Genomic DNA, 16,263 nt, shown 5'->3' on the forward strand with positions numbered 1-16,263 from the left:
CAGGACTTCCCTGAAAGCCTCCAGGGGAGTGTTTTTTTTGTTTTTTATAGAACTGTAACATGTCTTCTTAAATGACTATATTATTAAGTGAAAATGCATACTTCCTTAAAGCCAACTAAATATGAAAAACTGTGACATATCACTTAACTCTGATATTGATCATGTAAAATTAAGTTTAAAAAGCCTAAAAAGGTGTGTGCATACATTTTATATATATATAAAACATATATATATATATAAAATGTATGCATCCTATATATTACATATATATGTTTTTTAGATAAATATTACCATATTTATTGCAGAGCCTTTTGAAGAAACTGAAGAGAAATGGTTGTCTTCACTGGAAAATACTCGGTGGTTAGAATATGTAAGGTTTGTACAACCACTTTCCTTTTTCTTCTTTAACTTTTTATTTTGAAATAATTATAGACTTATAGGAGATGCAAACAGTCCAGTGCTCCACATACTCCTCACGTAGCTTCCCCCAGTGGTTACATCTTCCATAACTAGAATGTGGTATCAAAACCAAGAAACTGACAGTGGTATAATATATAAGCCTTATTCAGATTTCACCAATTTATATGTGTTTTTGTGTGTGTGTGCGCCTGTGCATGTGTGTGGTATTATGTGCGTTTTTATTGCATGTGTGGATCCGTGCAGCCCCCACCACAGTCACTATACAGAACTGTTCCATCACTGCAAGGCCCTTCATGCTGCCCCTGCAGAGTTGCGTCCCCATCGCTGTGCCCTGGCAACCACTCCTCTCTTCTCCATCTCTGTGTTTTGAGATTTCAAGAATGTCCTGTACATCAGCCCCCTTTTTATAAAAGGATTAATGAATTTCCCTGATAGAAAAATCAAAACATACTCTGTTGGAGAGTCACTTAAATGCTGATGAAATTTGCAAAGGTTATTGAGAACACAATACAGCGCGAGATTAGATGTGCTTGATTTCAAGTACTTTTAAAGAAATATTTATAGTGGAAATTTTATTTTCTTAACAGTATTTTTCCCTTTCTCTTTTCAGGGCATTCCTTAAACATGCAGCAGAACTCGTGTATGTGCTAGAAAGCAAGCGTCTCTCTATAGTCCTGCAAGGTAATTCATTACTGAAAACAATGGTCACCATGCCAGCCAGCGTGGTGACTGCCCGCATTCAGGTAGATGACACTACTGCTAACCCATCAGGGACACTACAGATTCTGCCACAAAGACCGCAGGTAGAAAGGAGTCCGGTTTTCTGCCCTGTGTTAAACCTTCTTCCCGTATTATGGGAAGGGTTGGGTTGCAGCTCCTGACAGAGTCAGACAGAGTGTTAGTCTTGGCAGAGCATCCTTTCTGTCTAATCTTGCTGCGTTTCGAATTCATAAAAATTTCAACTTAAATGCCTCTGGATCACGCTAGATTGGACTCTACAGAAATAGATGGGTATCAAGAAATTGACTGAATTGACACTATGTGTTAACTAACTTGGATTTAAATAAAGTTTAAAAATTAAAAAAAAAAAAGAATAGCCAATATTCTGAATTTTGTCTAATGTTTAGTAGGAGTAAAGTATAATATAATAATGTTTCAGTTAAGTGAAGGATGATTGTATGTTAGGTAAATTTAACAGCTAACAATTTCTAAGCTTACTGATGTAGTTTAATAAACCATGAACTTCCTACCTTATCGTATAATATATTTCACATTACATAGTTTGTGAATATGCTACACTACTGAAGCTTACAAAAGTATTTTTACCAACTGTCAAATTTAACAGACTTTAGCAAAGTAAAGATATTTAAAACCTTTAAAGGGGAAAAAAGAATAGTAATGCACTATTTCAAGTAATCCCTAACTGTGATGCCATCAGAGTTATTTAATTCACACATAAATGCAGACTCTCACAATCCAGTAATCTCTCCTCTCAACCAGTGGGTATTCTAATCCTATTGCAAAAATCCTACTTAGCACATGTCTTGATGGATTTGTATAATACAAAAAGGTTAGAAGAGATACTGAGCCTAATCTTAGTAACACTTTTTTTTAGAACGTGGTTTTGAAATCGTTTATTGAGGTATAACTTGCATATTATAAAATACACCCATTCTGAATGTGTATTTTTAGTACACATACAGAGTGTAGAGTTCAGAGTCCAATTTTAGAAATTATTTATCACACCAAAAAGATTACTTGTGTCCCAGCCCCAGACAACCACTAATGTGCTTTCTGTTTCTCCACATTTGCTCTTTCTGAGATGTCCTGTGTAAATGGAATCATACAAAATGTGATCTGTTGCCTCTTGCTTTTTTTATTTTACATACATGCTTTTGAGGTTCATTCACGTAGCATGTATTAGCAGTTTGTTCCTTTTTATTTCTGAATAGTATTCCTTTGTAAATACCACATTTTATTTATACATTTACCCACTGGCAGACATTGAGCTGTTTCCATTTTATGGCTATTATGAATATGCTGCTGTGAACATTTATATAAAAGTCACCATGGGGACATATTTTTTTTATTTCTTGTGGGTAGGTACTTAGAAGTGAGGAATTGCTCAGTTATAGGAGTTGCTATCGTTAAAAAATGATGTTGGTTACAGGTTTTCATGGACTCTTACCAGGTTGAAGTACCCTTCTGTTCCTAGTTTGCTGAGAGTTTATCCAGAATGAACTTTGGATTTTTATCACATAGATGCTTTTTATGCATCTAATGAGATGATTATGTTATTTTTATCACTTATGTCTATGAAGTGTTACTTTTTGTCAGATGTTAAGCCAACCTTGTTTTCCTGGAATGAATTCTTGAATTCATGAGATAATATGATTTGCTTATATTTTGTTGATGACTTCTACAATCTAATCATAAGGGATACTTGGTATAGTTTTTGTCTGATTTCTTTGGCTGGCTTTCATATCAGGTATTACTGGCATTAGTGAAAAAGACACCAGCTATAAAAGATAGGAGGAAAATGTTTGCCACCTTTTCACATGGTGGTGGACAATCCCATTCCCCTTGTTCACTTCTGAGTCACCATGTGGAATTGCCAGTAGTAAAATTAATGTTCTTAGGAAGGAGAATGGACTCTTGAAAGATTTCCACCCCAAACTACTGAAATGTAAAAAGTGTGAGGAATATGCTCTGTTATTTGGAAAATATTCATATATAAAAGATTATTTCCCATTAAACACTGATTGAGCTGAAAGTCTATAATATTTTAGAGTTGCTGGAATCCATTGAACCCTCCTAACATGGATTATTTTGAAGGTAGCTCGGGCAGAGAATAATGTAGTATCCACTTGACCTTCCCTTTCTCGCTCAGCATTTTTCTATGTAGTAGTTATTTTCTTTTCCATTTTTCTTAACAGAGGAGGAGGGAAGAGACTTGAGCTGTATGGTAGCTTCTCTTGTTCAAGTGATGCTGGATCCCCATTTTAGGACAATTACTGGATTTCAGAGTCTCATCCAGAAGGAGTGGGTCATGGCCGGATATCAGTTCCTGGACAGGTGCAACCACTTAAAGCGATCGGAGAAAGAGGTAACAGAATCTCGGTGCTTGTTGTGAGTCTGTAAGTGTACACAAGGCAAAATTCACGTTGTCATGTGAAGAGCTATTCTGTCTGTAAAGAGACCAGGAGGCTTTTTAAATATTGCATTTAGCACCTCTTTGCTTCCTTAGTCCAAGACTACCAATGGATTAGCATCCAAATTGATGTACTTATGAAGATTATTGTAATAATATAGGTAAAATTCCAAAAAAAATTGTTAAATTTCTCCACGTTGAGAACTACTTGATAAAATGCTGTATTATCTCTCTGAAAAGCAAATAATGAGCACATCAGGTATTTTGGAAAATCAATTTTGGAGTATCACATTTTCTTGAAATGGGGCACGTGTGTTAAGAATGGGATGTTTGAGAGGGACATCTTTGTAACAGCTCTGGGCACAGGGGCTGCCATGGGTGCAGAGGTAGGAGAGCCTGTGAAAGGCCCTGCAGGCATCTCACAGAATGGTGGTTTCAGAAGCATAGGCTGACTGAGCAGTACAAACTACCATCTGAGGAAATCTCGACAGCGAATACTTCACTTAAAAGATGCTGGGGGCGTGGGACACCTGGGTGGCTCAGTCAGTTGAGTGTCTGACTTCGGCTCCAGTCATGATCTCACGGTTCTTGAGTTTGAGCCCCACATCGGGGTCTGTGCTGACAGCTCAGAGCCTGGAGCCTGCTTCGGATTCTGTGCCCCACTCTCCCTCCACCCCACCCCTGCTTGTGCTCTGTCTCTCTTTGTCTTTCAAAAATGAATAAACATAAGAAAAAAAAAAGATGCTAGGGGCGCCTGGGTGACGTCCGACTCTATTTCTGCTCAGGTCATGATCTCAGTGGTTGGTGAGTTTGGGCCCCACAGTGGGCTCTGTACTGCCAGGGCGGAGCCTACTTGGGATTCTCTCTCTCTCTGCCCCTCCCCTGCCTGCTCTCACACACTCTTTCTTTCTCATAAATAAATAAACTTAAAAAAATAAAAAGATGCTGGGACTCCAGGATACAATAGCTGTCATCAGCTGTTATACTTGGGGCTCCACCTTGTGACCTAGAGGCTAATGCCAACTGTTTTCTGAAACTCTGGGAAGTTTTCCGGATGCTGAGCCTGCACGGTGCACCAAAAGCTAATTACAGAAGTTGTTTTTTGGTTTGGAGTTGTTGGTTTTTTGTTTTTGTTTTTCAGCATTCTAAAGAATTATTTCCAGATAAGCTTAGTCACATATTTTAGTATCCCCCATTCATACAGTGACACTTGCCTGTTTGTTTACTTTGCCATTTCAATGATACTACACAAGTAAGGGCTGTGATGTTTATCACAGTTGAACTTACTTCTTAGGTTTGACATAAGCTGGTTTCACCTATTTGCATATCCTTGGCTTAGCTTTGGAGCCAAGTGTTTTAGGCTTAGCTGTTCTCTTATTCTCTTCCTTACTGTAAGCAGTAAGTTTGGAAATAAATGTGAACAACTGAAGGACAACATTAAATCATCCCATTTTCTGTTTGTATATGCCAGTCTCCCTTATTTTTGCTGTTCTTGGATGCCACGTGGCAGCTGTTAGAACAATACCCAGCGGCCTTCGAGTTCTCAGAGACCTACTTGGCTATACTGTACGACAGCACCCACATCTCCCTGTTTGGCACCTTCCTGTTCAACTCTCCTCACCAGCGGGTGAAACAAAGCACGGTAAGAGATACTGTGGCGATAGCTACTTCTCTTTTTTGCTTTTACAACTTTATTGATACAGAATTGAAGTACAGTTAGCCGCATATTTAAATATGTAAATTAAAAGTCTTAAGCTACCATTTTAAGCTGTAATTTCTGAATGAATTCCATAAATGCCTACAAAAATCTAGGAAACTGTTTCATTTTTATGACTGAGCATTTTAGGTATTTTTCTCTGATGTACATTGTTCATAATAAAGCAGTTTTTAGGGCTCCTGGATGGCTTACTCGGTAGAGCATGCAACTCTTAATCTCAAGGTTGTGAGTTCAAGCCCCACTTTGGTCATGGAGCCTACTTAAAAGAAAAGAGGGGCACCTAGGTGGCTCAGTCGGTGAAGCATCTGACTTTGGCTCAGGTCATGATCTCACAGTTCATGAGTTCGAGCCCCGCGTCAGGCTCTGTGCTGACAGCTCAGAGCCCGGAACCTGCTTTAGGTTCTGTCTCCCTCTCTCTCCACCCCTCCCCTGGTTGGTTTCTCTCTCGCGCGCGCGCTCTCTCTCTTTCTCTCAAATAAATTAAAAAAAATTTTTTAATGTGATATGTAACAATTAAAACAGATTTCAAAGATATAAATTATTACACCCACCTTAAATGTTGTGCTTTTATATTTATATTTTGACATTCAGTCTTTCCAGATGAGTAATTTAAAAGGTCCTCTTTGAGGACTTTTGTTTCCTAGAATAAAAGATGTACAAAGCAAGATCATTTTCTTCAAGAGTTCTGTGGAGAAGGAATTTCAGAGATGAAGCATAGGCATGGTGCTAGACTCAAATTCTTGGCAGGCGCTGGCTGACCAAGTAGCCTCAGAACCAGTCCCACATGCCACACAGCAGTCCTGTTGGGTAGGATGTTCAGTTTCTAGTCACAGTTCATTGACCTAGAGGAAGAATCATGACTAAGGAGGGTCTCAAGCCAAACTTGAAACTAACTTCTGATTGCCGCTGGTAGAACCTTCCAGAACCCTGGGTTCTGACTCACCCACATTGGAACTGACATTGGGAATAGCTGATAAATGTTGCAGTAACCATTGAGAGAAACAGAAAGGAGAGCTCTTGCGGTCCTCAGCCTCAGCACTAAGGCCCTGGTCCAGGTGATGTGGCCTGGTATAATATGAGTCCCTCCTAGGGTCAGAAAACCTGAATCCTGGCCCTGGTCTGGGAGAATGGTGAGCCCAGGTTCCTCATCTGTAAACTGTGAAGCATAATGCTTCACTATTTGCTAAAGAAATGAATTAGTCTAGATTGCGGATGTGAAAGACAAAGTGCACTAGACATTTAAGGAGATGATTTTTATTCAGGCTATTGTAATAGAGAGACCTTTATTAATGAGGAACATCCCAAAGAAAAGGAAGGGGCCTGGGGCTTGTTACAAGAGGAGGGAGATGGGAGGGAGGGGGAGCTGGTCTTACCTCAGAGTAGGGGAGCCGTGTCTCAGTGGGGCTGCTGTCCGGGGGCTCAGGGTCAGAGAAACTTAGCACTGCCATAGGGTATTTATTTTAGATCGGGGAGTTTGTGAAGGAAGTTTTTATAAACTATATTCTGTGCTTCCCTAATAGAATGTAACCTCTCCCAGTACTGCGCTCAGACCAGTGGTAGGCTGGGGCCCTGAGATGTGGGAGACTATTTGTTCCTAAACTAAATGGTCTCCGATGCGCTCCTTTTCATTCCTCGTTCACTGGGCATCATCCAGTTTGTGCCCCTTGAGCTTCACTGTGGGCTGTGCATCTGGTGGTGTTGCCTGCCCATCATACTCCTCTCCCTTCACTGCCCTGTGTACACGCCCATGCACACCCCTAGTACACGCATGCATGCACACACACACCTTGTGAGCCTTCAAAATGTACACAAAGCTAGGAAATCAGCCTTGTTAGACATAGAACATTCGATGTAAAATGCCAGTACATCGGCCCTAAGGTCCCAGTGACTGCAGTGCCTCCAGCAGGCACTGAGCAGAGGACTCTGCAGAGCTCAGGTTGGACCCCAGAGACACTCACTCCTCACCCTGCTCCTAGGCTGGACTCTGGATGTGCCCAGATAAGTTTACAAATAGCTTTCGATGTGGAAATAAAAGTTAAATATTTTTTAAAAGTATATCATCTGAGGGTGCCTGGGTGGCTCAGTCAGTTAAGCAGCTGACTCTTGATTTGGCTCAGGTCATGATCTCATGGTTCATGAGTTCAAGCCCCGCATCATCGAGGAGCCTGCTTGTGGTTCTCTTTCTCCCTCTCTGCACTTTGCCCCTCCCATCTACACTGTCTTTCTTGCTCGCTCTCTCAAAATAAATAAATAAACTTTAAAAAAAGTAGATCATCTACTTTCCCTGGTCCATGCTCTAATACTGTATTGTTTTTTTAGCCTGGCCTTTTTCAAAAGCTTTTCCTGGCGAGTACTAGCATGGATCCCTCCTTGTCTCATCACTTCATACTGATGATTTGATGTAACAGCCAGATTGAAGGCCATCAGTGCCACCTCTGCCCTCCCTGGGAAAATGGCTTTTGATGTAAGGTCCTGATTAGCACAACCGCTGTTCTCAGCTTAGTCTCTTCCATAAAGACGTTTCCTTCTCTTCTGAGGCCACCTTAGATGCTCATGGTCAGGTACTCTGTGGAAAATCTGATCTTTGGAGATAAACATTTTTAGTTTTCACATAAAAAAAGATGACTGTTTTCTGTTTATTTTTCTAGAAGGGCCATTAAAACAGCTCTTAATACTGTCTTTTTAAAGGAAATGGGTTGTTTCTACATGCATATATATTTTGAAATTTCAAGTAACTAAAAAGGTTTTTTTTTTTTAAATATATTTGGTGCTTAATGAGTTAAGTTTTACTCGTTTGCAATAGGACATTTTGTAAAATGCCCTATACTATTAGATAGCTTATCTGTTTCCTGCTGGCCCTGAGTCAACACTACGACATGGGTCACACCTGGTCATACCTGTGGTGTGGAGCTGGTGTCCTGACCACAGTGCTTCTTTAGTGATAACAATGAGTTTTTGCCTTTTTCCTAATTTCCAAACAAGTTCTTGGTTGTTTGGAGAATACTGAAAAGTACGGAGCAGAAAATAAGAATCAGTCCTCTCCCACCATCCAGGGACTCGGTATCTTGAGAAATTTCCTCCAGAGAACTAACCTACGTAAACCGATGTGCCAGCCTGCTTTGGCCCTCAGCCAGGATGACGGCCCCTTTCTCCATGCCACTAAGTGCAGCTGCATGGTTTGATGCTCCTCACCTTCTCCACACAGAGGCAGTGGGCTGTCTCCCTGCAGCATTGTGCCCTGCATCAGTAGGCCGCGTGAGCCCACAGTGGGCTGGAGGCAGGCTCCTGGGAGCAAGAGGCCCGGCCTCAGTGTGTGGTCTTCGTGGTCGTGGCCAGATGCCGGGACTGTGTGCACAGGGTCTGAATTCCCTCCTCCCTGCTCCTGGGGTGTGGTTCAGATACTGAAGGTCACTGGATAAGTGACGTGTGAGCGTGGACTTAGAAAATGGGATAAAATAGATGGCAGTGATCACCATGCACAGACTGTCTTACACATCCACTCACCAAGTTCTGTGCCCAGCAGGTAGTTGCGTAAATGTATCACGTACTCAGAAAGTAAAGTGCTACAATTACAAAAGTAACTGGGACACCTTGAAGACTTTATAGTATGGCTTTCCTGAAATTTTAATTGTTGTAATAATATATTCCTTGCTCAGAGGGTCCAGCTTCCTTGGTGGCTTCCAGAAGAAAAGGTGCTCTCCTTGCTCATATAGGGTGTGAGGTGTCCCTCTGATCCAAGGTGCCAAGAGTGTCTCTTCTCTCAGAGCAAAACATGCTGCTCCCGGTGAGCTAGAGTTGCTCTAGTCCAGAAAATTCCCCATAGTGAGGGAATGATTTTGGCTCATCAAAAAAAATATATGAGAAAATCATTTGGCATCTTCTCATAAATGTTCAAATATTTATCTTGCAGGAATTTGCTATAAGCAAAAATATCCAGCTGGGTGACGAAAAGGGTTTAAAATTCCCCTCAGTTTGGGACTGGTCTCTTCAGTTTACAGCAAAGGATCGCACCCTATTCCATAACCCCTTGTACATCGGAAAGAGCACACCCTGTGTACAGAACGGTTCTGTGAAGGCTTTCAAACGGACAAAGGTAAATTACAAAAACGCACCAACAATAAAAACACAGTGTTTGCTTACACCTAACAAAGGTCATATTTTCAGAACACAGAGTATTAAGATCCAGGTCACTTCCCTTGACACTGCCAATGCAGATTTTGAGGAATCATTTGCTTTGTAACTGAAATGACCATGCCCTGACTTTTCTTCTTGGTGACTGAGGTCCACAGAGCTTGCTCAGCAGGTAGGATTCAGCGGATAGCAGCTCTGAGCCTGAGAGGCCCCATTCCTGAAGCCCATCCACTTGCCTTTCTTTCTAGAATCAGCCAGATCCTAGATTTCTCCCTAACCCAGAGGTCTTAGAAATTTGCACTTTAGCAGAATGATGAACAGGAGGTATCCCCTCCCTGCCAGGTCGCAGGCCAGCGCTAATGCCCTAGGCAGAGCCCATTGCTAGCTAATGGGACTCAGGTGGAAGAGGATCAGGAGGAGGGTTGCAAGGGAAGGGACAGAATGTTATGACTGCCATTCCCCCATTTTGTCCCCACACCCAGTGAATATTTGCCACTGGGCCTTTCCTGTCTATGCAAAGGGGGAGGCTCCAGGGAGGTAACGCTGAGGTCGCTCTCCTTCCAGAAAGGCTACAGCTCCACACTGAGGGGAATGCCAACTTCCTTGAAGAACGGGATCGTCACCGACCAGGACCTGGTGCCGAGGCGAAACTCCCTGATCCTGAAAGGAAAGCCGGAGCCGCTTCCGCAGCCCGGCGACCAGGCCCGTGGCGCAGAGCAGTATCTCCGAGAGTGGTTCTCCCGGCCGGTGGACCTGCATGGCGCCCTTCTGCCGCACGTCTCCGGGACGCATGTCAAACTCTGGAAGCTGTGCTACTTCCGCTGGGTCCCCGAAGCCCAGATCAGCCTCGGGGGCTTCATCACCGCCTTCCACAGGCTGTCCTTGCTGGCCGACGAGGTGGACGTGCTCCGCAGGACGCTGCAGCAGCACCGGGCCGGCCCTCCGGAGGCCCGCTGCCCGGAGCCTGACCAGAGCCGGATGTACTTCCGGGTGGGCGGCCCACAGGCGGCGGGGACGCCAGAGTTCCTGTCTTCATCGTTCCCCTTCTCTCCCGTGGGCAACCTTTGCCGGCGGAGCATTTCGGGAACGCCGCTGAGCAAGTTCTTGAGTGGGGCCAAAATCTGGTTATCTACCGAGACGCTAGCAAACGAAGACTAACACACCCGTTTTCTGAACGTTTTGAGGGGAGCCATAAACCGGCTTCCTCTGAATCAGAATTGCTAACCTAGGCATCAGAGGCTCTAAAAATTTTACGTGTCGGAATAATAGTTGAAATTTGCACTAATATTTAAAAACAAGTCGAGTTAACACTTCCTCACAATTCTTTTTTAAAAGACCTTTTCTTTTTTATGTCCTCTTTCTGTCATTTTCAGTCTGGCCCAGTTTCGGGTGATCTGTAGGCAGACATTCTCCTATTTTTACTACTGTGAGCAAACAAATCAGGTTTTGTCTGTGACGTTTATTTTGTCTGCATCCACTTTCTCCCACCAGCCACTAAAGGTTGCCTGATCCTCAGCCTGGCACCCCAAAGAAACAGAGGTCAGGAAAGTTAAGAAATTAACATTTAGTCTATTTTCAAGAGCATCTGGTCAGCTCTAATAGGTATCAATGTATTTTTCTGGTCACTTTCTATTCTAATTGAACTCACCTGAGGGTTCAGTGTTCCAAGGCTATTATTTATTTTAGATCACCTTGTTTGGGACCGTAGATCACTGTGTTTTAAAACCATGAGTTTGCTGTTAACTTCCCAGGACTAACTTTAAAATGATATGCACTGCTGACTTTAAAAGCATTTGCTATAGATAATATAAACTTAGAAGTGCCTTTGACATTGAGGTATGCATAACACAAAGTAAAACACAGTTTTCAGTTTTTAAAATCAGGGTGTTAACCTACATATTGGTAATGGGCTTGTCACTGCTGAGCTTCATACCAATAGCCAGGAGTCCCCCAAACCACATTTCCTTTCCTCTGAAAGTCAGCGAGGACACAGCGGGCCTGTGGGGTGGTCGGTGTGGGTGTGACAGCGGCAGGAGCCATTGCTGTCGGCACCGAAGCCCACCCTCCAAAACAGAGGGCTGTTGAGAGGGATTTGGGTGTTTGCTGCCCGTATTTCCAGTCTGGTAAACTGTTGTTGGCACTTTACCTTGGAAATAACTAATGAGTCGGGTCACCTGCACAGAGGTCCCTCCTCCCGCCCACACAGTTCTTAGTGGTTAGGTTTAGCCAACAGGAGAAATAAAGTGTACTTCACTCAAAATACTGCCATTTTAATATTGAGGGAAAACCCTCCCCTCCCCCCGCCCCCGACCTCTGACAGCGGTATTGACAGGGAGAAGGTGTGTTCTGCGTCAGACTGTGGCGGGAACCCAGCCAAAGCTGTGGGGTCGGAGCTGAAGCTTGTTAGGGCGACTGGCAGTCAGCACCATCCCCCTCCTCCCCACCCCCCTCCTCCTCTGCCCACCCTGTTCCCTGTTTACAGGATGGATGTTTTCAGATTGGGCTGTTAGTTTCTTAAACTGCCATCTTAAGCTTCAGAAAAGTTTTATAGTGAAGTGGCTAGCTTCTAAAACAAGTTTTTTCAAAGCGTGTTTTACCTTTATGTGTAATGAATAGCTGTTTCAAAATGTCTGAATTATTTTCCTTTTTAAAGTTGATGTCTCTGGACCTAAAGGGACAGAAGTTCTTACACAGTGTCTTAGGAAATTTGTCTTCTGGATCAACCCAGTTTTTTCAGCTTGTTGCCTAGAAAATAAGGGCTTTTTTCACCTTATATAAATAAATAGCACTATTGCCATTAAACATTTTATACTACTTGATTGGAAACCGGTCTCAATCCCCTTAAAGTCCCACAGCATATCCTGCTATTGAAAGTGTGATAATTCTCCCTCTTTGATTAAACTGCCTTTTTATTACAAATAATTCTAAATTGGCAGGGGGGGGTGGGGTCTGGGAGTGGTTGTTGAGCATTTATTTCTAATTCTCTTCCCTCACACATTTATTTCAACTCCTTTAGTGATTTTTTTTTAATTTACAAGTTTAAAAAAGATTAGGTACTATTAACATACTGTCTTAAAATAGAAAATGTGCATATTTTTGTATGATAATCAAATGTAGTAAAATATGGTTTTTAGTTTTATTTTTGCTGGATGGTTGTTATATCATGATTATTGTGCCACAACTTATGCATAATATGAAAAACAACTATAACAGCTTTAAGTCCTGGCCATTCTAAAGCTGCCTGGCACCTCTGCTAGCAAAAAGGATGTGGTGGTGACCGAAGTCCTCCGTGTGGTTACGGATGCTGCACCAAAGAGCGCTTCACACTCTCCAGCCCCACAGCCCCGCGAGCGAAGTCTGTGCCGAGGGGCACCGCACGGGCTCCAGACAGCTTGGGACTTTCTAGTACTGAACTTAAAGATGTACAATGTCTTACTGTTATTTTATGATGGAAACCAGTTTTAAAACCAAAAATGTCTTAACTTTATTTAAGAAAAGTATATTAATGTGTGCTAACAGAGGGTGAAAACTAGTCAACATACCTTCAACAAAATCTGCTTGCTATAGCAGTAACCTCAAGTAGAACTTGATTTTGAGAGAAAACTAAAACCTTTGTGCCTAAAATTACGACCTGAGTTAAAGTAGGATGAGCAGGAAGATGAGAGCTCTTGTTCAACAGTGATGAATGTGAAGGAAATTTTGACTGCTAAATAAAATTTCCACAGAAATTGGTTGTAGTTATCGATGTGAAATCTACAAGAACATAGTGATTGAAGAAGCGAAGGCATTTTCTTCCAGCCACACTTGTGGGGGTGTCATCCAACTTCTTTGCTCTCAAGCAAGGTTGTGATCAGTTAACATTTTCAGCATTGATTAGAACTGGCTGTGGTTAAGGCCATCTGGGTATTAATGGACTATGCCCTAACTTGTCCTTCCACTCAATAAATTACCAAGCTCGGGGCATCTGGGTGGCTCAGCCTAAGTGTCTCTTAATATTGGCTCAGGTCATGATCTCAGGTTCATGAGTTACAGCCCTGTGTCAAGCTCTGTGCTGACCGTGGGGAGCCTGCTTGAGATTCTCTCTCCCTCTCTCCCTGCCCCTCCCCTGCTTGTGCTGCCTCTCTCTCAAAATAAAGAAAAGTTTTAAAAAATTGCCAAACTCGAGGAGGTAACATTTCCCTAAGAAGATCTCAAAATTAGTCTGTGGGGAGACTGGGATCTCCGTCCCTGACTCCTGGTCTTACTGTTCTGGTAAGCTGCTTTCCTACCATACACTTTCCTCCACCTAAGGCTCTCCCAACAGTGATAAACAGCCCTGTTCCAATGATACTGTATGTAGAAAATTGCCCCTCACCTAGTCATTAGGGATGTTTCCAAGGAGAAAGATTGAAAAAGGACAACTGTCTTTGATAGACTGTTAATACCTTTGGTGATCTAGGCCCAATTAGTAAGAGTAGGCCTTGACAGATCTTTTAAGTTAAGGAATTTAATGAGAATTTTTTTAATTCCCAGAGAAATCAGAATTTCAATTGTTTGTACCCTTTTTAGATAATCCTAAAACAAGAATGTTAAATAGCTGAGTGTATCTGGGCATTATAGGAAACCTTAAATTCAGTTCACCCACATACTTATTAGGAACACTATAGGCTACTTTTATAAAAGACCAAAAGCTGTGAAACATCCCATTGTTTGAATCTTTTCCAGCATTTTTGCAAGTCTAGTGTAATAACATAAATGCATCTATTTCCTGAGATGGCCAACACGAAGGTTCTGTATTTTTCCTTTTTTATTTTTTATTGATTTTTTTATCATTTATTTTTTATTTTGAGAGGGGAGGGGTAGAAGGAGTGAGAGAGAGCCCTGTGGAGCCTGAGGGAAGGCTAAAATCCCACGGCCCTGGGATCATGACCTGAAATGGAATCAAGAGTTGGACGCTCAATCAACTGAGCCACCAGGCATGCTAGTTCTGACCTTTTAGAAAGTTCATTACCTGCTATGTGTAATCAGTGAGTACATTCAGGCCAAGACCAAATACACAGATACTGTACAATGATGAGTCTTAAACTCTCAGGTTTATTATTGACAAAATCAAAGTTAAATAAAATGTAAGAATGCTTTATGCTTTTGAAAATCTTCAATCCAGGTGTAACCAGATATTCCCAATTCCATAGCTCTTAGTTCAGACCTTTGCTCTTAGCTCCAACTGCAACCACGTGGCAGACTTCTACTTCGGCCCCCAACTTCTGCAGTTCGTGCAACCAGACCATTTGCTTATGTGAAAGACGATCGTTGGGGCCTTTAACTTCCACCAGCTGGAAGATTTAAAAAAATTATTAGTATCTTACTGAAACGGAAGAGCCAAGTAAGCTATAATAGTTTTCACTAACAACTACTTCAATGGCTTCTACTATATTACTGTACTTACATATATAAAACAAATATACATACGTGAATTACATTGAGAATTATTCAGTACAAAGTAGGCAGTTCCCGACAGAGAATTAGTAAGTTGATTCTGAATACATAGTTGAAAATTTTTAATGTTTATTTTTGAGACACAGAGAGAGAGAGAGAGAGAGAGAACATGAGCGGGGGAAGGGCAGAGAGAGAGGGAGACATAGTCTGAAGCAGACTGCAGGCTCTCAGCTGTCAGCACAAAGCCCGACGTGGGGCCCAAACTCCTGAAACGTGAGCTCATGACCTGAGCCAAAGTTGTATGCTTAACCCACTGAGCCACCCAGGTGCCCCCAAAAACAATTTTTAAAGCATGTACTAGACTGTTGCTCCCCTGCTTAAAACCCTTCAATTACTTCTTGTTATGTCTGCAATTAAGTCCACTTTTGCCATGACCCACAAAACCGTATGAGCTGGCCCCTGCCAACCACTCCAAGGGCACTTCAGTTTCCAAGAAAAGACCAGACTCTTACCAACTGAAGGGCCCTTCCATACGCTTGCTGTTCTGCTGTCTAGGACATTTCTTCTGGTTCTTCACATGTCTGACATGTTACCCTTCAATGCTCAGCCTAATTCATCTCAAAGAGGTCAGTACATCTCTATGCAGGGTCCTTCCTATGCACTTCTTTCATGGCATTTATCAGAAGATAAAACTGTTCATTATATATCCACTCCATGAAGCCAGGAACTGTGTCAGTTTTATTCACTCAACTTCAAAACAGCGATAAAAACTATCCAGATTTTTCAAATTTGATGGAAATAATAAACTCAAAGATCCAAGCAGCTCAATGAGCCCCAAGTACAGAAACATTAAGAATACTACATACAGAAACATAATTAAGTTGCATAATCAGTGATAAAGGGAATATTTTAAAAGCAGCTAGAATTTTTTGAAGCCTAAAGGAAAGGATTACAGATTGATCATTATATAGGACAGTGGAGTGGACCAATATTTTAAAGTACTGGAAGAAAAAAAAAACTATTAACATAGAATTCTTGCCTCAGAAAAAATATCTTTCAAAAACAAAGATGAAATAAAGACTTAAGACATAAAACCTAAAACATCCATTACCAGCTGACCTCCAGTTCAAGAAGGGTTAAAGTTCTTTAAGCAGAGGTGAGGTGGGATGATAGCACATGGAAGTCTGGATCTCTATAAAGGGAATAACAAGCATTAAGAAATTGTATCTATGTGAATAAATATAAAGATTCTTTTTTTTTTTTTTTAATGTTTATTTTTGAGCGAGAGAGCGGAAGTGAGGGAGGGACAGAGAGAATGGGAGACACAGAATCCGAAGCAGACTCCAGGCCCTGAGCTATCAGCCCAGAGCCTGATGCAGGGCTTGAACCGATGAACCGCAAAATCATGACCTAAGCCAAAGTCAGACGC

General features: G+C 41.9%; 2 protein-coding genes across 9 annotated transcripts in view; one reads left to right on the forward strand and one right to left on the reverse strand.

Annotated features, from left to right (window-relative positions):
* MTMR10 (myotubularin related protein 10) overlaps positions 1-12,446 on the forward strand; it is a 54,748-nt gene extending 42,302 nt beyond the window's left edge. For both annotated transcript variants that reach the window (XM_049613973.1, XM_049613974.1), the window contains 6 exons: positions 306-375; positions 1,031-1,101; positions 3,357-3,526; positions 5,043-5,213; positions 9,199-9,381; positions 9,984-12,446. In XM_049613973.1, the coding sequence (XP_049469930.1) occupies positions 306-375; positions 1,031-1,101; positions 3,357-3,526; positions 5,043-5,213; positions 9,199-9,381; positions 9,984-10,577 (1,259 nt within the window). In that variant the 3' untranslated portion in view covers positions 10,578-12,446. The remainder of the gene's footprint in view (positions 1-305; positions 376-1,030; positions 1,102-3,356; positions 3,527-5,042; positions 5,214-9,198; positions 9,382-9,983) is intronic.
* A 2,026-nt stretch (positions 12,447-14,472) lies between these two features.
* Positions 14,473-16,263, reverse strand: part of FAN1 (FANCD2 and FANCI associated nuclease 1) — a 33,674-nt gene continuing 31,883 nt past the window's right edge. For 5 of the 7 annotated variants that reach the window (XM_049613964.1, XM_049613966.1, XM_049613970.1 and 2 more), the window contains one exon: positions 14,473-14,731. In XM_049613964.1, coding sequence (XP_049469921.1) covers positions 14,594-14,731 — 138 coding nt within the window. In that variant the 3' untranslated portion in view covers positions 14,473-14,593. Of the gene's footprint in view, positions 14,732-15,945; positions 16,027-16,263 lie in introns of all 7 variants that reach the window. The other 2 variants (XM_049613968.1, XM_049613967.1) reach the window with 2 other exon arrangements.

This window comes from Panthera uncia (assembly GCF_023721935.1).
Source record: "Panthera uncia isolate 11264 chromosome B3 unlocalized genomic scaffold, Puncia_PCG_1.0 HiC_scaffold_1, whole genome shotgun sequence".
Taxonomy (NCBI): domain Eukaryota; kingdom Metazoa; phylum Chordata; class Mammalia; order Carnivora; family Felidae; genus Panthera; species Panthera uncia.